At 40.5% G+C, this 20,309-nt stretch overlaps 1 protein-coding gene across 7 annotated transcripts in view; it reads right to left on the reverse strand.

Annotated features, from left to right (window-relative positions):
* TUB (TUB bipartite transcription factor) overlaps positions 1–20,309 on the reverse strand; it is a 262,999-nt gene that overhangs the window by 88,647 nt on the left and 154,043 nt on the right. Inside the window, exon 1 of one of the 7 annotated variants that reach the window (XM_045012467.1) lies at positions 11,493–11,788. The exons of the other annotated variants lie outside the window; for them this stretch is intronic. Coding sequence (XP_044868402.1) covers positions 11,493–11,530 — 38 coding nt within the window. The 5' untranslated portion in view covers positions 11,531–11,788. Of the gene's footprint in view, positions 1–11,492; positions 11,789–20,309 lie in introns of those variants that run through there. 7 annotated transcript variants of the gene reach the window in all.

Here is a 20,309-nt window from a genome sequence, read left to right on the forward strand (position 1 = left end):
ATAGAATACTAGATAGCAATTTTCCAGACCATATTAAAAAGAAAGTAGTCACTAAGGTAAACTTCAGTAGAGTTCATGAAGAAGTGAAATGATTATTACAATACACAGGAAAATGGTTTGTGAGACAGAAGGAAAATGAATAAATTGTTTCCAATGCACAAGATAAACAATTTCAGGACTATTAAGACTGTAAGGAAAGAAAGAGAAAGAAAATAAAAGTTTTGCTAAAGAATGATCAACAAAATGGTACTAGTCAAAAGCAGCCCAAGTAACAAGCAAAGCCACACACTAGTTACTGCTTATTGCATATGTAGGTCATAAATAGCATCATTAATCCAAACGTTTAGGTCACAGAAAAATGGAAATTACAAAGCTAGTTATAAACTGACGAAGACCCTTCGGGCTGAATTTACATCATGATGCACAAGGAATTAATTTGAACTCCCAGTATTGTTGATTGGATTTATGTATAACTCATCAGACAGTGAAAACGTAGTATTTTTGTGCCTTGGGTGTATTTCTTTTTTCTTGATAATAATCATTTTGTGCTGAGAATGAATTGTTCTTACTAAGGAATACACAAAAACAGTCTATGTCTCAGAGATACGTGCTATGTGCCATTTTGAATAGGCAGAACAAATTTTCCCTCCTCTCCCATCCCTCAAACGATCAGCATTTTCAGTAGTAGTTATAAAGTGAGATTTTCAAAAGGACTCAGTATGGAGCTAACAATGGGAGCAAAATTAGAACAACTCAGAGTGCTTTTGAAAATCCCACCCATCATCTCTAACATGTTTAATCCCCCATAACATTCTATTCCTTGTAGGTATACATTAGCCTAAAATTCAAATGCTACTATTTTACCTGTAATCCTAATTTATACTTTAACACTGTAAAGTCTTTGGAGTCAGGACTGTTTTTATCTTGTACAATCCCAAGCACATAGTCACTATTAGAGAACTAAACAACTGATGACTGCCTCAGGGTCATAACTTTCATATAGAAAATAAAGTTGCTTCCATTTTAATTTTAAGTTTCTTTGATGTTGGAGGTGCTGTATCTTTAAGACTATGAGTGAAATCCTGGTCCCATTTTAGTCAACGGGAATTTTGCCATTAACTTCACTAAGGCTAGGATTTCACCCTATGTGGTCATGTTGTAGTGGACACAGGACACAGATGCCCCATACTTTAAATGAAGTGGTCTGACTGTATATTCCCACACACAAGAACTACTCTTAACCCTGAGTTACAATTGTAAATATATTTCTCAATTATTGTAGAGGATGAAAACCCTCAAGGGAATTTTGCTGTTAAAAAAATACAAAGCCTGGAAATTCGAAATTAAAATTACACTCTACAAAAAGAATTCATATTTGTTGCCTAGTTTTCTGGATTGTTATTCTGGATGTCCCAGAATAAACGTGAATGTTTGTGATCATTTATTTCTTACATACCTGGAAATTACAATCCTGGTTCAAGAAGAAAATTGTAATAGGAAAGAGGTTTAGGATAGATGGCTCATGCTGGGGTAGTTTATCTTTGAACAGCTAGGGGTTAATGCTCACAGGAACCTATGTAATCAATTTCAGACTGAGAGATCAAATAGCATAAAAGATACTTAACCATTTCCATCTCAAACAAAGGAATAAGACTCACCATTTTTATTTTATAGGATATATTTAGTTACATGCCAGGTAACAGAGTTCTTGGGCCTAATTTAAAGAAATGTATTAAAAAAAAAAAGCTAGCAATTTGTACATTACTTCCTTTTAAAATCTGCAACAGCAGCAGATGAAGTGATTTAAAATTCACTAACCTGGAAGAATCAATTATCAGTGTCTGTCTCACTGGTGTGCAGAAGCAACTTAAATCTTATTTACCAGTTGTTCAGTATATGCTGTGTCCCAAAAGATGAATGATCTCCCCATATGCCTATGCTGCAGTTTAGCTAGGCATATATGAGTACATGCTATGCAAATGTCTTCAAAGCCTTGTTTAATGGAAAGGAAATTCCTTCTACCCTGGGTTTTGGTTTTATATCTGCCACAAAAAAAAGGGGGGGGGGAGTGGGACTGGTTTCTACTAAGTATATAGTAAGTCTCTTTAGGTCACTATTGGAGGCGACTAGGAAATCAAGTGGTTAGTCTAAGTCAGCATCCAGCATTAATTTTCACATTGTATTGTTTTATTAGAATTGTTGTGTACAGGGAGGTAGTGTCTTCCTGCCCTTACAAACCAACAAAAGTGTGGCTGTATCAGATCTGACCAGCTGCAATCTCACATTGAAAGAAGTGCAGCTGTTCTTCCTTTTACTTAGGCACAGTCATTATTTGAGGAAAGTACTTAGCTTTGTACCATTCTGCCTTTCAAAGTGATACCATTAGACTAGAGAAATTTTCTGATCCCACCCCTAACCAGGGATGAAGTACTGATGCATCTAATCCACCCATGGATAAACTTCACTCATATCCACAAACTTATTATTTTAAATCAAGGAATTTCCTCAACATATAATTCCTCATTTTCCAGTAGCTAAAATTGTGATTACAATCAAATATACCATTCTAAACTCATGCTGTGACTTCATTACCTTTGTTAGATGATTTACATCACTAATTATGAATTATAATAGTCACAGGTTTGTGTTAACATGCATCTCAGCAGGAACTGCAAGTTTTACAATCAAACTTACAATTCAGAACTCAGCATGGGGGAACGTTTCAGAGCTAAAGCTAAAATTCAGCTTCATGGAAGAAAGCTGGAGCCCTCAACTGTTCGGACAGTGAACACAAGAATGTCACAAATACAAACAAAATAAATTCCCTTTCAAATTCAGATTATTATGGACTATTTCCATCATTCCCGCAGCTATAACGTGATCTTGCAGAGAGCCTTGAGCCCAATTCAACCCCAATGATGCCCCCTTCGGTCCATACAGATGGCAGCCATTAAGATTACCGTCCTTGCTTGCCAATCTGAACACCTCTTTCACGCCCTTCCACTAGCATCTCATTTGAATTGCTGATCCTTGCCTTCCCACAGTAAAGAAGGCTGCAAAATCCCAAGGAGATATTTCTTTTGTTCCCCACTCTCATTCATTTCCACAAATCTTCCCACAATTTGTGGGAATATCTTCCTAGTTAGACAGCAAGGATGCATCTACTAATCCCTATAATTGGCACCTACATTCAACAATATCAGAGCATTAGAAAGCAAGTGAAAAGGTTAAAAAAAACTACTGTTACAAAAATATACTTGTGGAAGTTTATCTTTGAGTAACCTGCTGTAACAATAGAAATGAGCAATTTTCTACCAATACTTGATAATATGTGGAATGAATAATTTCAGTTAATTTTAAAGGGTATTAACTATTGAACTATTAAAATAATAAATTGGGATACTATTATTTAAGAGTTATATATAATAAAATCCCAATTAAAGGTAATAAACCTGTTAGAGGAACTTATTTACTATATAGACATGCCGTGTTTGAACAAATCACCATACTATTTTCATAAACAGGCTGATAATCTATATAAAAATGCAAATGAAACACCATAGTGTATGCCAACTTGAGGTGCTGTTCATGATTTGATTTACTCATATGGAGAGCCCTACCAAATTCACAACTGTGAAAAACGCGTCAGGGACCATGAAATCTGATCTCCTCCCATGAAATCTGGTCCAAGCAGGGATCTAGCTGTTAGTCTGGGATGGGGATGGGGAGGAACAAGACTTCTTCTTCCCTTGCAGGGGCTGCTCTGGGGGCAGGTCAGATCCATCTCCGGGAACCTCCCCTGGCTGCAGGAAGCTCCGTGGCTCCAGCTGTCAACCACACCCTGCCCCTGCCAGCGCAGGAAGGCTGAGGCTCCAGCTATCAGCCCCCCACTGGGGTGGAAGACCGCTGGAAAAACTGGATATATAGTAACCCACCACTCCATACCCTGTGACCCGCTGCACCTTTCTGCACTGCTGATGGTGGTGGCACTGGCTTTAGAGCTGGGCACCTGGCCAGCAGCCTTCCTCTCTGGCTACCCAGCTCTGAAGACAGCAGGGCAGAAGTAAGGCTGGCAATCCCATGACCCCCTATAATAGCCTTGAGACCTCCCTCCCCCGCAGCCTAACCGCCTTCTGGGTCAGGACCCGCACAGTTACACTACCATGACATTTCTGATGTAAACAGCTGAAAACACGAAACTGACTAATTTTAAAAACCCCTGGCTGTGAAATTGACCAAAATAGATCATGGATTTGGTAGGGCCCTACTCTCATGTTTTCCTTAGAAAGACCACTTTTTATGACTTTTATAAAACATAACACTAAGTTGCTTTTTTTCCCCCAACAGTAATTTTCAGACTGCAACATCACTGTTGAGTCTGCAGTTTGCAAAGTCTCCCACCTTCTTGTTTTAAGGAGGTTTTCTCTGCTTCTTTTGCCTACAGAAATGCTTATTTTGCCTACCATGCTGCCGGGCCCACATGCATTCCCCCTTCACACAGAGTTCTCCTCAGTGCCTCCTGGTTCTATAGTAACACAACAGAACACACCTATTTTTGTGGGGTTGCATTCAGTCCAGGTACTGCTAGAAGAAGGGAGACTTCTGAAGGGCCAGAAAGCATAGCAATTAATCCCTTTGCACTGAAAATGATAGGAAATATCTGAAGCAATGTTAAGGGGAAAAATAAATTGCGCAGGAGAACAACACGGAGAACAGAGAAGGAAAGGAAATAGGAGAGAAAAACAACAAGGGCTTGGGAAGCAAAGATTAGAGATAAATATGTACAAGTTAAAAGGAAACAGTATATCGGAGGAGAATAAATAGAAAATAAAAACAGGAACAGTCATCAAAACGAGGGAAAGAAAACAGACAAAAGAGAAATGTGGAGAAAATCCACCCCTCCAGAAGCAGCATTTTTAGCCAGTCACAGAGAGGAAATGCTGCCTTCCACCATGCCAGTTCATGCACCTGCAAGTGGCAGAAGCATCAAGGGGGAGACCAAATTCCCATGCCTAAGAGAGGAAAACTGACTGGTTCAGATATTTGTAATAGGACACACAATCTTTCATTTCCACTTAAAGTCTCTGATTCAAATCTGGTCCAGCTCAGTAGTTACTGAATGTCATTACTATCCAATAGCTAACTGGATTTATCTTAAATGGGATGTTGGTCTCAGTCTAATTATTAGCATAGTAAGGATGGTCTTGAGGTTCGAGCACTGGACGAGAGCACAAGAAATCTGGGTTCCATTCTCAGTTCTGCCACTGACTCCCTGAGTGTCCTTGGCAAATCACAACCCTTCCTTGTCCCACTCCCACTGACTTCAAAGGATCAACCCCTCTGTGTCTTGGCTCCCCAAAAGTAAAATTGGAATAGTAACACTCCTTTTCTTTCACCTTTTGTCTAGCTTGTCTATTTGATTATAATTTTCTGCACAAGGATGGTCTCTTATGATGTGTTCGTACAAGACCTAGCACAACAGGGCTTTGATCTCAGTTGGATTCTCTCCGCTTTAGGCAGAGTTATAAGTGAAATGTTTTAAAGGATGAGACCATGTTAAATTTTACCCACCACAGAAATCCTCAGACTAGTCCCATCAGCCTGACCTGGTGGGCAGCGCTTTTACAAACATCCAACCCTACCTCCTCCAAGCAGACAGGCTGAGTGACAAGGTGCATATTGTGCCAAACACTCCCAATCACAAACAACCCCTCTGAGAAGCTGGGCTTTTTAGCTACATTGCAATACTTGGTGTGAAGGGGCTAACAGACTGAAAATATACTTCAAATAAATGTCTTTCTAATCTTAAGAGAGCAGGAAGAAGTATTGGCCACATTCATCTTCAACAACATCTATGACCCAGCACTTCTCCCACACAATTTTTATCAAATCATTATCTCTTATCCTTCAAAATCAATCATGTCACTATAGATCAACCATTGAAAAGGTTAGGATTTCTAAGCACAACTTAGATATTCCATGGCAAATTTATATAAGCAACAGAAAATGCATGCACGATCCAAATGTATTTTTTCAAGAATATATATTGCTGCTGTCTGTATATTTCTTCTGTTGCATAGGTACTTTATTTTATATAGTGCCATCTGCTAAAAGTCCCATGCTGTACAGTTCACAGGATCCTGCTGGGTTTTGTTGGAATATTTGAAGAACTCTGTAGGTTTCCAATAGAACTACCCAGATGCTTTGCCGAGAACTAGGGACACAAATTTCCCCATGCTCACAACACTTTTCATCTGACAGTACTATATTTTTCTGGTGTAAAAATTGCACTTTATAAACATTGCTTTAAATGTTTTTCTGTTGAAACATTAAAAATCAGCTAACTATTTTTATACAAATAGTCACAAAAACTACATGCTACTGAGGCATTACAACTCCATAGAGGGAGTTATCCCTTTATTACTCTTATCTATTTTGTAATAATGGGAGTTTCACACAATCTTAGTGAAGAAACTATTTCTTCATCCAAAGTATCTTTACATATTAGATTTGTTTAATGCTAGGACATTAAACTCCATAGAACCTACAAGTTAGCAATGGGCTCAATGCAAAATTTGGATCCAGGTTTTTGAATGCCTCTAATTACATTTATGAATTAAGGAATCCTATATGTTTGTCAAGATTCTCCAACAGACATTTTGGATATCAAAATATTTAGACATATGTTATCATTACTTACACAACATTAATGTGGTTCTTGGTCAATACTTTTCAGTGAAAACTGCCAAACGACACTATAGCAAGATATTTAACACAGAGAAACAAAAACATTTCCTAAGGAAGATGTAGCTTACTGAAAATTGGAATGAACCAATTTTTTCTACACATTTTTTTTAAATGGGGCTCTAGACCTCTTTTTGCTTCCTTATAATGAGGGCCAGAACCATTTTTTTTAATTAACTATCTATGGCCTCACCTATGGCCCCAATCCTATAAAGACTCACTCACATGCTTAACTTTATGTGAGTAGTCTCATTGAAGTATTTTTTTTTTATTTTACAGCTCTAATCTACATTAGATTGCATTAGACTAGAGAGAACAGGTGACACATTCGTGATACTGCAGGTCTCCAGTGCCACAGCCTATCAGTGTTAATGCTACAAAAGAGAGAATAGAATAGAACAGAAAAAGTATTTGGGGCAAAATGTTAAATATTATAAATTCTACCCAACAAATAATATGAATTTTCATCCATTTCGGGGGAGCAAAAACTAGCACTGATCCTGGAAGGATTCTCTCATATTTTTAGTGAATCTGATAAAAAAAATGTAAATATCTCAATTGCACTAAAATCTATTATAAGCTTCGGACACTCATGGATTGCTTAGTAGTCTTCCTGTCTCTTTCCATTTTAAAGAAAAAGTGTATCTATTATACTCAGATGAGCAGTCTGACATTCTATAAAGAAGTGACTCTAAGCTTGAATAAATTCAGATATGTATCTACATACTGGCATAATCAGATTGCCAGGATGAGCAATATAAGTGTTTTAGAGCCCACACTAAAGTTACAATTTCTTTTCTCATTCCGCAGTGGTCTTACAGCTTTTGTACCATGCTGCATGTAGGTCAAAGAAGTTCAGGCCATGTTACACAAGTCTTTATGGACTGCAGCATGCCAAAAGTTCCTGTGCTTTTTCCCCAAGCTCTTTCCCCATTGTATTGAATAGGTGGGATAGGACAGCCAACAGTAGGTATGCAACAGACCTTTCAGCTTTAAAAGCTAACAACCACTGAAATCATGACATCATATAAGAGGAGGAGGTAAGAAGTCGTATCTCCAAGCAGATTAGCCAATGTAAATCTTTCCCTCAGACAGAACTGAACATAGTCTAAGATGTGCACAATTTTTAGGGTTTTCTCTTACTGTGTATGTGTAAATCTCTGAAAAGAGCAAGTTTTGCCCAAATTTACTAACACTTTTTCATATATAATTCAGTTACTGAAATAAAACAGATTTTAGAGATTCAAGTTTGCTGGATAAATATATTTTGGGCTGGATCTTCTGGGATGCTGAACACAGCAGAGTTTAATTGGATTTGCTGGTGCTTACCACCACTCAGAATCCAGCCCTTTCTCTGAAAAATAAAAAGCTTGAGTTCCATAGGACAGAATTAATAATATTACCATAAATCTAAACAAAAACATTTACTTCACAGCAGAAGGAATTTGATTATTTTTTTTTTTAGCAGTTGCTAGTTGTAACAGTAAAGAAAACATGCATTAAAAATAAAACTAGACAGATTGTGATAAATATCCACAAGAGGCAAATATGAAGAACCACCGCCAAGGGTAGTATGTTTCTATGAATCGTGCAGTACAGAAGAGACCAAAACAGCAGCATGTAAGGAAAATGTAGCAACACGTTGTGCTTTGTTTCCTTCTCTATTGCCACCATCAGCTCTTCTGCAAAGTTTTAGCATGGCCCATCTACTGGGTGAGAAAAGGCCAACGACCACGCTGCAACAGGGAAGAGTCATGGAACAACTGATTTGGTGGAACACTGTTCTTTACTACATGGATCCAAATGACATAATAGGCTTAGCTAGTGGCTTTGGGGGCAATATATCTTCTTTTATGCTCTGTCTCTGCTCTGATTCACACCCTGAAGGCACAGTCCAGGAGTCAATGACAGTATTCTTACATTCTGTGTAATCATTTTTAAACTCCTGAATCTCTGAAATACTTACGTTCATTAGGACTATAATCTACATGGATCTCCCAAAAGAAAAAGTTTTCATTTGCATCATTAACCACCTTATTTTTATTCCATGTTAGGGACTGATTTATTCATCTTCTGTAATTATAGTGCATCTGTCACTATGATGTCTAGCCACTAGGATAGCTGTAATTCATATAAAAAGGTTAACATCTATTGGGACAAAGCAGTTTCCCTACTATACTTTTCGAACAGTTGTACTAATTTTTAAAATGTCTTTGTAAAGAACTTTTTTAAAAATTATGATTTCCTCCTTAAATTGCTAAGTACTTTATTTGCATATAAAGAATTGTTCTATTTACACAGAATCTGGTGGAACATGGATAAGATAGTTTTGTTGTGCTACCAATGTTCTGAATATACCTATTCAAACTAAAATGTCTCCATCTATAACCCCAATAACTACTCATTGTACAGTAACTAAAGCCCTGAAATATGATTTAATAACATGAAGCCATTATATTAAATAAAACTCTCAGACACTTTCTTTTTGCAACCCTTCAATTTAAAACACAGAACATTTTTAAATGAAATCTGAGAAGCAAATTAACCTCTTAAAAATAAGTAATAATAGAAGGTGTTCAGAGCACTGTACAAGCAACTGGAAACTTCATGAAACAGATAATATAAAACCAAATAAAACATTCAAAAGCCAAACACGGCAAACACATAAGGGTAACGATAAAAACCGGTAGGTGCAACATCAGCAATCTGTAATGCAGCCATTGCCAGGGCAGAAGCAACTTTATTTTTAACTTTACTCACTTCCAAAAAAAAAAAAAAATCAGAGGGATAGCCATGTCAGTCTGTATCCACAAAAACAACAAGGAGTCCGGTGGCACTTTAAAGACTAACAGATTTATTTGGGCATAAGCTTTCATGGGTAAAAAACCCACTTCAAATGCTTATGCCCAAATAAATTTGTTAGTCTTTAAGCTACCACCGGACTCCTTGTTGTTTTTGTTAAAAATAATAAAGCAGCTAAATATCACTTTCATAAGTAGTTTTGTATCATAACTAAATTTGCCCATTTTTAATAAAGTGAGATAAATTAACTTCTATCCCACAGTTTCCTTTATTTATTAATGCAATTACCACTGGGGAGAGACTAAAGCCCACCCCCCAGTTCCCGCTTGTCTACACCAATCCTCTGAAACCTTTATCCTGTATCCCTTGTGCACCCAAACTCTTAATGACTTCAGGCACAGTGCCAGTTTAGACACAAACATGGATCAGAGCCCCTAAAGAGCAGCTGTCCCACAAGCCCTGCTTGCAATCTTGTAGCTCTTCCTCCTCTCCACCCGAACAGGGATAAGGGGATCCATTCTAGAGTGACAGGTGCTGCCCACCACACTTTTGACGCACACACCTCTCCAGAAAGAGAGCCAGCAGACAGAGACTTGGGTAGCTTATGGCAACCAAGGAACCAATGACAGAGAGCGATAGCTGGCGCTGCCATGGCAATCACAGCTTCTCCATGGCAGCTGCAGCAGGGAGGGCAGCTAATACTGACTGCCAGGCTTCTATATGGCCCATAACGTGTCTATGCTGTATCAGAATGGGCAAGAGGAAAGGAATTATTTGAGGCATCATATACAAAAGGTTACTTTGTTCTTCCACAAAGAAGTCACCCACCAATGCCTACAATATACAAACCAGCTGGGGATTCAGTCTACAGATGCTCAGCCAGGTGCCTAATCTGTTTGAGCAACACCCTCCAAACTCCTTTCCTTTCCCCAGTGACTGCCCCTTCTATTCAACAGTCACCTCATCAAGCAAGAAATTACAAACAGACATGAGTCCCAAGTGCAGCACATGACTCGTGGTGCAGTTCATTCTACAAACAAAGTAGAACAGGAATGGTCCTTGGAACTGATTTTGCATTAACACCAAGATACCCCAAAAAGCTTATCCACTGCTTTTGCTGCTGCTCTAAACAGCCTCGGTGCCTCTGAACACTGCACGTGTGTAGCCGTTACAAAGCTTTTCAGCTGCAAAGTAAAAGTAGGTTTCACAACTGCCAGGAATATACTATAGCAGCCAGAGAGGTTCATTGATCACAGGCAATGGGCCTAAACATGCTCCTACAGAAGTCAGGGGTAAAGCTACCATTAACTTCCGTGGGAGCAGGATTGGGCCCCATATTTGGACTCTTACTCAGGTGGCCCATCTCAGCTCACTTTCACACCAGTGATTTCCTAGAGCCCATTTGTATCTGAGAGGACTGGGGAATAGGGAGAAAAAAAGGCAATAACTTGATGATGTGCCCCCACTTTTACCTGGGAGACAAAAGCAGGAAAGTATCCAGGCTTCCTATAGGAAACCTGCGGTGCCCCACGTCTCTCTGGCGTGTTTAAAAAAAAAAGGAGAGATCCAGCCGACTTCAGGTTCCAGTCATGAAAAGCAGGAGAGCAGCGGTGCCTGTTGAACTCCCCCAACAGAACAACAATGGGCTCCCTGGCCTCCAGAGAAATAACACAGCTCAGGACCATCACCACCCTCCGCCCTGGGAGCCCTTCCCCACACAGAGGGGCGCGCTCAGCCCCGAACTGGAACAAACCCAAAACAATGGGGGGTGGGGCGGTGAGCTGCTCCTCCCGCCCAGCGAGGGGGGGGCCTCCCTTACCCGCTCCCTAAAAACTTTGCAGGCGCCGAGGGCGAGCCGCCCACCCCACACTCCGTCGTGCCCGGGCTGCCCTTGCTCCCTGCGAGGAACCAGGACCAGCCTGCAGGGCGGGAGGCGCCTTCCCTACCTGTACGGGATCCAGTCCGCCTGGTGCTTTGAAGTCATCGCTCCCCGGGGGAGGCGGCTGCTCCAGGGGCAGCACGAGCGCTCGGAGCCGGAGGAGAGGACGCTGCCGCTAATCCCCTGGTCAGAGTCCCCCACAACCCGGGCAGCATCCTCCGTCCGGACCGGGCAGCAGCAGCAGCAGGCGGAGGAGGGCGGCGGGGGTTATCCCAGCAGCAATCCCAGCACCGGCATCCCCCCGGGGCGGGCTCCGAGCGCCGGGGCGGGCAGCATAGAGCCGGCAACCGGCGGCTCTGCCCCGCTCTTCTCTCTCCTGGCCCCGGCTGGCAGCGGCGGCGCTGGCGGCCGCAGGAGGGGGGAGCTCTCGCCGCCTCAGCTCGGAGGGGGGGGGGCAGCGCCGCGCAGCGAGCCCGCCTGCCCTCGTTGTAACCCCGCCTGCCGCCCGCTCCCCGCCGCAGCTCCGAGCTCAGCGCCGCTGCACGGAGGAGGAGGAGGAGGAGGAGCCGCGCGCTGGGTCAGGGCGCGGGCAGCCCAGCTCTGCCGCCGACCAATCCCCGCGGCCAGCGATGAGACGCGCCCCGTCACCGCGGGCCGCTGCTGTAGGCATGGGCGGCCTCCCGCCCGCAGGGGCAGAGGCTGCTGCCCAGGAGCAAGCGGGGAGCGGAGCCGCAGCCCTGCGCCCAGCTGGGGGAGGCTGAGACCGGGGGACGATTGGGGGAGATGGAGGAAAGTGGGGGAGCAGAGGGAATGGAGGTACCGGGGCGGGGAGACTGACAGAGCGAAGAGGTTGCTGGGTGTTTTCCGAGAGGGGTGCCCTGGAGCCCCCCCACCACCACCTCCCGCACGGGGTTTGCGGCCAGAGGTTTGCATGCAGGGACTGAAGCTGGCCGACAGGTGCAGTCTAATCTTGTTACGGCAGCTGCCGCATTAGAGGTAGCCACGGCTTTGATGTTGGCAGGCTCAACGTCTTGCTCTCACCGGCGGCCTTTGGGGGCCTGCAAAAATCTATAGTCAGGGCCTCCCAGAAATTGGAGAAACAGAGAAAGCCAAAGGAGAAACGCACCTTTTTAATGCATCTAGCCCTTTTCTTTGCAGAGATCTCACTGAAAAGTTAGCTAGTGCAAACCAGTCGCTAGGTAGGACTGAAAGCTTGTCACTGATTTTTCCTAAAGATCACAAGTGCTTTCACAGCCACTGCAGGCTCTCCTTTGAGAGCCTGGGAATCTAAGTGTCCCTTGACTTTTGGGAAGCCCCATGCCAACTTACACAGGTAAGGGAGTGTTGTGACACAGAGACCCATTGATGCAGCTGGCAAAAGGTTCACTAGTCTATGTCAGCAACTCCTATCATGCCTGACAAGCTCACTGCAGCTAACACATTACTTTCCTAGGATGTATCCATAAAGAATATCATGCAAGGTAGCTAATAAAAACCTATGTCATACAGATTCTCATAATCCTCGCAAGATGTATTTACTGCTACAATGTAAAGAGTTATGTACATGTACTGGAAACATGTTCCTAAAAAGTCTGTGTTAAGGCAGATGTAAATTATGCATTGTAAGCCAAATCTGCATATGCAGTAAACGGGATGGGACGATACCAAACATTGAACCACTGATGGTTATTCTGGATAGGGGCAAAGATAATGAACTCTGGAGACAGAAGTAGAAGACAAAAAAGAACATCCATTCACTGAGGAAACCCCTTGAATGGTGTGAGACATTCATGACTATTAGATCCTGGTGTTGACCAAAAACCAGTAGCTCTATGAAAGACTGAATCCTTGGGAGAAAATCTACTTTATTGAACCTTGATAAGTGTAGACCTAGGATAGCATTTTATATGTATAACCTGTTCTGTTTCCATTTACTACACAATAATAGCAGTGTAGACAGTGTCATAGGCTAGTAACCAGAGTATGGATCCAGGCTCATTGGAAGCTTGATTCTGGTTGTTAGCCCTATCTGAAGCCTATGCCTCCACGTCTGCACTGCCACTGTTACCTGTGCTAGCTACAATCACACCTTAACTTGCACTGTAGAGTGCTAATGGAACACAAACAACAGTATTGCTGCCCTAGCATCTTGCTGTGAAAGAAGTGGAACCCTAGGCTGACACAGACTCCTTTTGCAGTCTTTATCAAGTCCCACAAGGCAAGATTTCAAACTTTACACACTTAAGTCCAATGGTGCAAAGGACCCACAGCTCTAGTTTACTTCAAGAGGAGTTGCAGGTGCTCAGCCTCAGTGAAAAAATAAAATCAAGCCTTGTATAGTTAGATGCCTAAATATGGATTTAGGTACCTAACTTTATACACTCAAATTTGGCTTTCACTTCTCTGTGCCTCAGTTTCCACATCTGATACCGCCACCTACTTTCCAGAGGAGTAACAACAATAAAGTAGTTAATTTGTAAGGTATTATACAAGCCCTAAATCTCAACAGAATGCCAACAATTCTCCAGTGGCTGGGGATGTAGCAGCCATCCCAGAACCCCAGTTTATTTGGGCAATTGTCCTTTGGAAAGCTCTTCTAAATACAGGCAAGTATATACTGACCCCAGCACAAAAAGCTGGGCTCTACTTCTTCAGCAGTAAGAGACTGGGAGCACACACATCTTAAAAGAATTATTCGAAGAATTATGCATTGATTGTGGTGTGGAAGCCCTGACAATCAGCTAGGCCCTGTCTAAACACATCATAAGCCTAATAAGAATTCACAATCAGAGGAGAGAGCGGGATCTAATGAAGGATGGAGGAGAGGGACAAAAATAATCTATTTTCTTTAAATATCATCTACCTAGAACTATTAATTTCATATTTTCTTGTAGGCATTAAGGTAGCAGTGTATCTGGAGGAAGAATTGGAAGATGGAAAAGAATCCTTATGGATCATTCAGGGAGGAGGTTCCCTGCAGACAGACATTGTAGAAGAAAGATAAAGAAAGATAAGAGCAACAAGGAGTCAAGGCTGGCAGCATCGGTCAGGAGGAAAGGATAAAATGATAAGAGACAAGAGTGTACATGTAGGGAGGAGCAGAGTTATGAAGAGCCAGCTTGTTAACCCCTTCCCCCCAAAAAAATCTTCAAGTAGTCCCTGTGCATTATGGTATGATCATGCTGATCATAAATCCTTTGCAGTTGGGAGGCATGGTCACCATCTCAAAAAGATGCTGTAAAATTAGAGATGGTTCATTCAGAGAAAGGCAATAAGAATCATTAAGGACATGGAAAAACTCTCATATGTAAGAATGAAAAGATTAGGATTGTTTACCTTAAACAGGAGATGAATAAGAGGGGACATTATCAAAAGTGTATGTGTATATATATATATTTTAAAAAAAGAAAACTGAAGCTTCTACCATCTTTATACCAGTTTATATAATATTATAAGGTAAGAGCGTCTGTTCTATTCTGTTCTCTTTTTTTATAAACACAAGAACAAGGAGACAATCAATGAAATTAAAAGATGGCAAATTGAAAACTGATAAAAGGTCATACTTTTTCACACACAATGTAACTAGACTGTGGAACTTACTGCCACGGAATGCTGTTGAGGCCAAGACTTTAGCAAGATTTAAAATGGCAGTGGACATTTATATAGCGAGGATTATCATAATGAATTGTCACAGATTTTTGAAGGAATATTAACTCTGATGATTCAGGGTTTAAATTAATCTCTATTAGGGATCAGGACCTAATGGCGGGACAAATTATCCCACATCTGTCTACTGCAGGGTTTTTACACCTTCCTCTGAAGCGCCTGGTGCTGAACACTGTTGGACACAGAACACTCAGGTCCAATCCTGTTTGGCAGTTCCTATGAGTAACAAACCACATATTCATCACCACTAGAAAAAAATCTTTATTTAATTTAAAAGAATAGGCTGCAGAAATACCTGCACACTTGCGTGGTAGTAAATGGTTTGGGTCAGTATTTTAACTGTGCCCATTGCAGAACATAGCAAAAACCACCACTGATCAAGAAATTCTTGAGTCCTTCAGAGGCAAATGTTATCAGGATCTGTGATATCAATAGAACATGTACTGTCAAAAAGCCCTAAGTACAAATGTCTTCTAGATGAATTCATACACAAACATCAAAAAGGTCACGCTGAACATGTGAGCTGTTTGAATTGGTGAAAGTGTTTACCATAGTTTAATAGCCTGAGACAGTGTTTATGTTTAAAAATAAAAAGTGTAAAGGGTGATTAGATTTTCAAGGTGAAAAACTGGGACATTTGCCCTGGGAGAGGAGGAGTTTGTAGGTTACGGTTTCAGTGTGGGGTCAGAAAGATGTGCATAAAGTAAAGAGAGGGGAAGGAAAAGGATTCTGCATTTTCTATGCTTTAGGGATTTTTTTTCTTTTACCTTTTTTTCCTCTGCTCCCTTTTCCCCCCCTTCCCTAGCTGTCACCCACTTAGCTTCTCCTCACACTCTTTGTTCCACACTTACGATCCAACTTTTGTGTTCCTTCCTGCTCTCAATATTCTGCCACAGTCTGGTACTCACCTCTGAGACAGGTGAGGTGAGCAGAAGTGTGGATCCCAGTCATCATTGTGGGTCAATAGTTGTCTGCATCGGAGGCAGTGCAGCTGACCTATCTGTGCACTTAGAGTTGTGTCTAGACTCAGACTTCACAAGGCTCTGACTCTGAGGGTGAAAAGGACAGTCCTCATTGGGAAGCTCATGGAGGGTCAAGGTGGTACCCTTATTGTATCAGAGACCTCAGGATGGCCCTGGAAGTGCATAAGCATTCATTTAACCTGCTGTCAATTTTTAGCTGTTCAGCCTGGACTTGGATCCTTGAATCCTTGAAGTGGTCAGTTTCCTGACGGTTACTATACAAAACAGGACAAAGCGCTTGTACATAACAAGTAACTCTTGTATGTAATAAGGCAGGAATATCTGTAAGCCAACATGATAGCTGGCTGCTAAGGCTAACTGTAAAGAGAACTGCATCCATCAAAAGCTATTTAGTTTTCATGCTGAATTAGTTTTAGTCACCAAGCTGAGAGGCAAGACTTACTTCTGTTAGATGAAGAAGAGAATTTTTAAAATATTAAGTGATGTATATACACAACACTGTATCATCATAATACTGTTGGAAGCCAGTGTTGTAGTTAAGATTGCAAACTCATCTGCATTGCAAAAATCGTTCACTGAGAACTGTCTCTTTACATATAGATTTGTTACTTTAGCAATTATTCCTAGTTTGTCGTCCATGTAAGGTAGCTGTCCTGCAAATACATTTTGTGATTGAGATGATGAATAATACAACACAGCTTAACCTAACAGTTGAAAACATCTGAATTTGATACAAAAACCCTTCCGGCAATCAGGGTAGAGAGCATCCAACACTGAAGCATGAAACCTCAGTCTGCTGTTTTAATCCTTGAAACAGATATTTAATATCTGTACCAATTTGGAAATCAGTGTGCAGGATATAAGTGTTTTCTGGCAGATTTTTTATTCCATTCATACTCTTCTTTATTCTTCTCTCTTACTAGAGCCACCTGCTTCTTTCTTGTTTCTAGTCTGGGAGAATGGCATTTTTAAGCATTATTTAAAATCATACTGTAGCAGAAATAAAACAGACTCAGCATGAGCATTTAAACATTTTTGTGTGTATGCAACTATTTTCTCTAATAAAGCTGAATGAAGATAGAATTAGAGCCCAGTGGTATTAGAACAGCTTTGTGTGCTTTCCTGTTTAAAATCCTAAATGCAGAGAAATAGAGTTGATTTGCACTGTTATAAATGCAAATAGATTTGTGTAAGATTTTCCAGTGTGAAATCCCTCATAACCAGGTTTTCAGATGAAGTAGAGCTATGCCAAACATTCACAGACACCCTAACCCAAGTAAAACTCACTTGATTTCAGAGTTACAAACCCAGAGCAAGTTCCTCACAAGGTTCACAAACTTTTTGAAGTAAGCTGGAACTGGTTTTGAATGCACTTGAGAGAGTTTCTTTTTTATAATGAACTCATGCAAAGTATATGTGATTTTATATGACAAGGTGAAATTTAATGGATCAACGACAAAGAAGATTTTCACTTAAATCCTGCAAAAATCAAAGCACTGAGTGGTAATTTCACCATAAAACCTCAGTCTGGACCAGACTTGATGGAAAGATTTCCACTGACTGCAGTGGGCTTTGGATGAGTCCTCAAAACATTTAGGCCAAATTCCCTCTTTCTGCTCAAAGACTGATGAAAGGAGACAGTCCAAGTTTATATCTTTCTGCCTCTTTTGCTAATAATATGAAAATCCAGCATTTGTGACATCTCGATTTTCTATTATGATACAAAAAGTGTGTAGTGAAGGTGAATAATTTGGAGATGAAACTCTGGGAAGGGACATAAATCTGTCTGAAAAGATTTATTGCAATTTTTACTTGGCTGAGCTTTTCTGGACAGATGCAGAGGGTCACTTTTCTTTGCCTTTATTTCATCTATCATCATGCCAATGTGTACATTGCTATTTCTTTATTTGAACTAGCAGGATCATCAGATGGATTTGCCTTCAACCTCCATTTAATTAATTGTTTGATTAATGGTTCACATAGGTGAATTCTCCACTAATACAATACTTAAAAATAAAATTGAACCAATCATATTCCAGTACATAGCTGTTTGACCCAGCTAAATATTTCTTCCTAAATACATAGCTGTTCGACCCAGCTAAACATTTAGCTGGGTCAAACTATGTTCTTCCTAAAGTTTTGCATAGCTTCTATTTTAAAAAGGTTTGTTCTGGCCATTGAACCTTCTAAATTAACCAAGTTTTATATTATTGTATGCACTGTTGTGGTAGCCATGTTGGTCCCAGGATATTAGAGGGACAAAGTGGGTTTTTACATTGACAGTTTTGACTTCTTACACTCCTCTACTTGTTCTGATGCTTACTTACTGAATTTTCTTCAAGTGACTGTTGTGTTCCCAACATCTATATGTTTGCATGCAATTGGCCATCCTGCTTGAGACACAGTTATACATTTGTTTTAAAAATCAAATACAGGTATTCAAAACAAAATTGTACCTTCCAAAAATAAATTTAAAAAAATAGACAAGCTCTTGAAACCAGAAGATAATTCTGTACAACTTTATTTCTCCCAAAGAGGTTTCAAATCCACAGATTTTTCAAACCCAATTATAACCATGTGCTTTTAAAAGCTGTTAGCCTCACATAAAAATGAACCTCAACATTGAAGTGCTCCCTGCAGACCTAATAGGTGGAACTGAAAATGTGTTGCTATAAATGTTAGCTTGGAACATCAATATAATGACCTCATTTTATGCTCTTTATATTTCTTCTCCAAGTGAACATGATTAGCAAAAGAGGTCTGCTTCCTTAGACACAAATAAGCTGAAGATGTTGCAAGATGTACTTATCCTGGAACCCTTCAACATATAGTTGCAATCATATTAAAAATGAGATTGAGTTCCATGTACAAGAAAAGAAATTACAACAGTTCAGCTGTGCTCACGCTGGAGACACAAGTAACTAGAAAATCAAGGGAGTGGATTTAGAATGATTTGAGCTTTTTATAACCAGGGATATATAGTACATTAGCTCTCAGTCTTCAGTGTCTTTAGATGACAGTTAAGATTGAGAAATATCTTGTCATTTTTGCTATTCCTTTTGTTTGCTATTTTGGTTGGAAATGTATGAATTAAGAAACTGGGTGAAGTGAAAGAGCGCTTAAATTATTGCTTTGATACTCTCCTCACAATACATAGCCGCCTACACAGCCCTCATCACCGAGCTATCTGAGTGCCTTACAGTCACGGATGTATTTTATCCTCACATCACCTCTTTGATGTGGGAAAGTACCATCTCCATTTTACAGGTGAGGAAGTGAGGCATGGAATAGATGAAGTGATTTGTCCACAGTCACATAGGAAGTCTGTGGTTAAAATGGGAACTAAATCCTGGTCTCCTGAGTCCCAGTCCAGTCCCCTATCCACTAAACTCATAGACCATCCTTTCTCCCATCTCGACTAACCTTTTGCTAAAACGCCAAGGGAAATGTATTCATTCTATTGCTAATCTCACTAGTGGGTTGATTAATCACTTATGCATACCATTAAATGGAATGCCAAATCTGCTCATTTACAATATATGTAACTATGTAGATCTGTAAATTATGCATTAAAATTATTGAACTAATACATATCTGCCTATTGTGGGTGCAAAAGCATGGGGAGTTCAGCATGGCAAACACTGCCTTAGCCCTTTACCTTTGCCAGTAAAAGAGGTCAAACAGAGCATATTATTTACTCTGTATTTCTCCAAGTTGTAGCCTAATGTAATTGATTATTTCAAATATAGAGACAGAATAAATTAAACTTTAACAGTAGGCTGATTATGTGTTCTTGCAAGAGTTATTAGTTCTATTGGTTTCATTTTACTGGTAAAAATTACATAGTTCTGTAGAGTCACTCTCTCAATATGACTAAGGTTTTGGCTTGGTAGATAAGGCAAGAGAGTTAAACACAAATGCTATCAGTGCCAGGCTCTACAGTATTCAGTCTGTTGAAAGTCCTTTTAAAAAAAAATGTTATAAGGTGGTTTGACCCATGGTTTACCAGATTATAACTAGAGCCGGTCGAGAATTTGTTGACAAAATGTTATTAATTAGAAAATGCCGATCTGTCTAAACTGAAACATTTTGCAAGAATGTATGAAGTTTTGACTAAGCTTTCATCAGGAAAAATTTCTCAGGTCCAGGATAGGGTTTCTGCTCAAGGAGAGAGAGACCCACCCCAGAATAGTCAATAGCTTGATGCTTAGGGCACTCACTTGGGATGTAGTAGA

This window comes from Mauremys mutica, chromosome 4 (assembly GCF_020497125.1).
Source record: "Mauremys mutica isolate MM-2020 ecotype Southern chromosome 4, ASM2049712v1, whole genome shotgun sequence".
NCBI classification, from domain to species: domain Eukaryota; kingdom Metazoa; phylum Chordata; order Testudines; family Geoemydidae; genus Mauremys; species Mauremys mutica.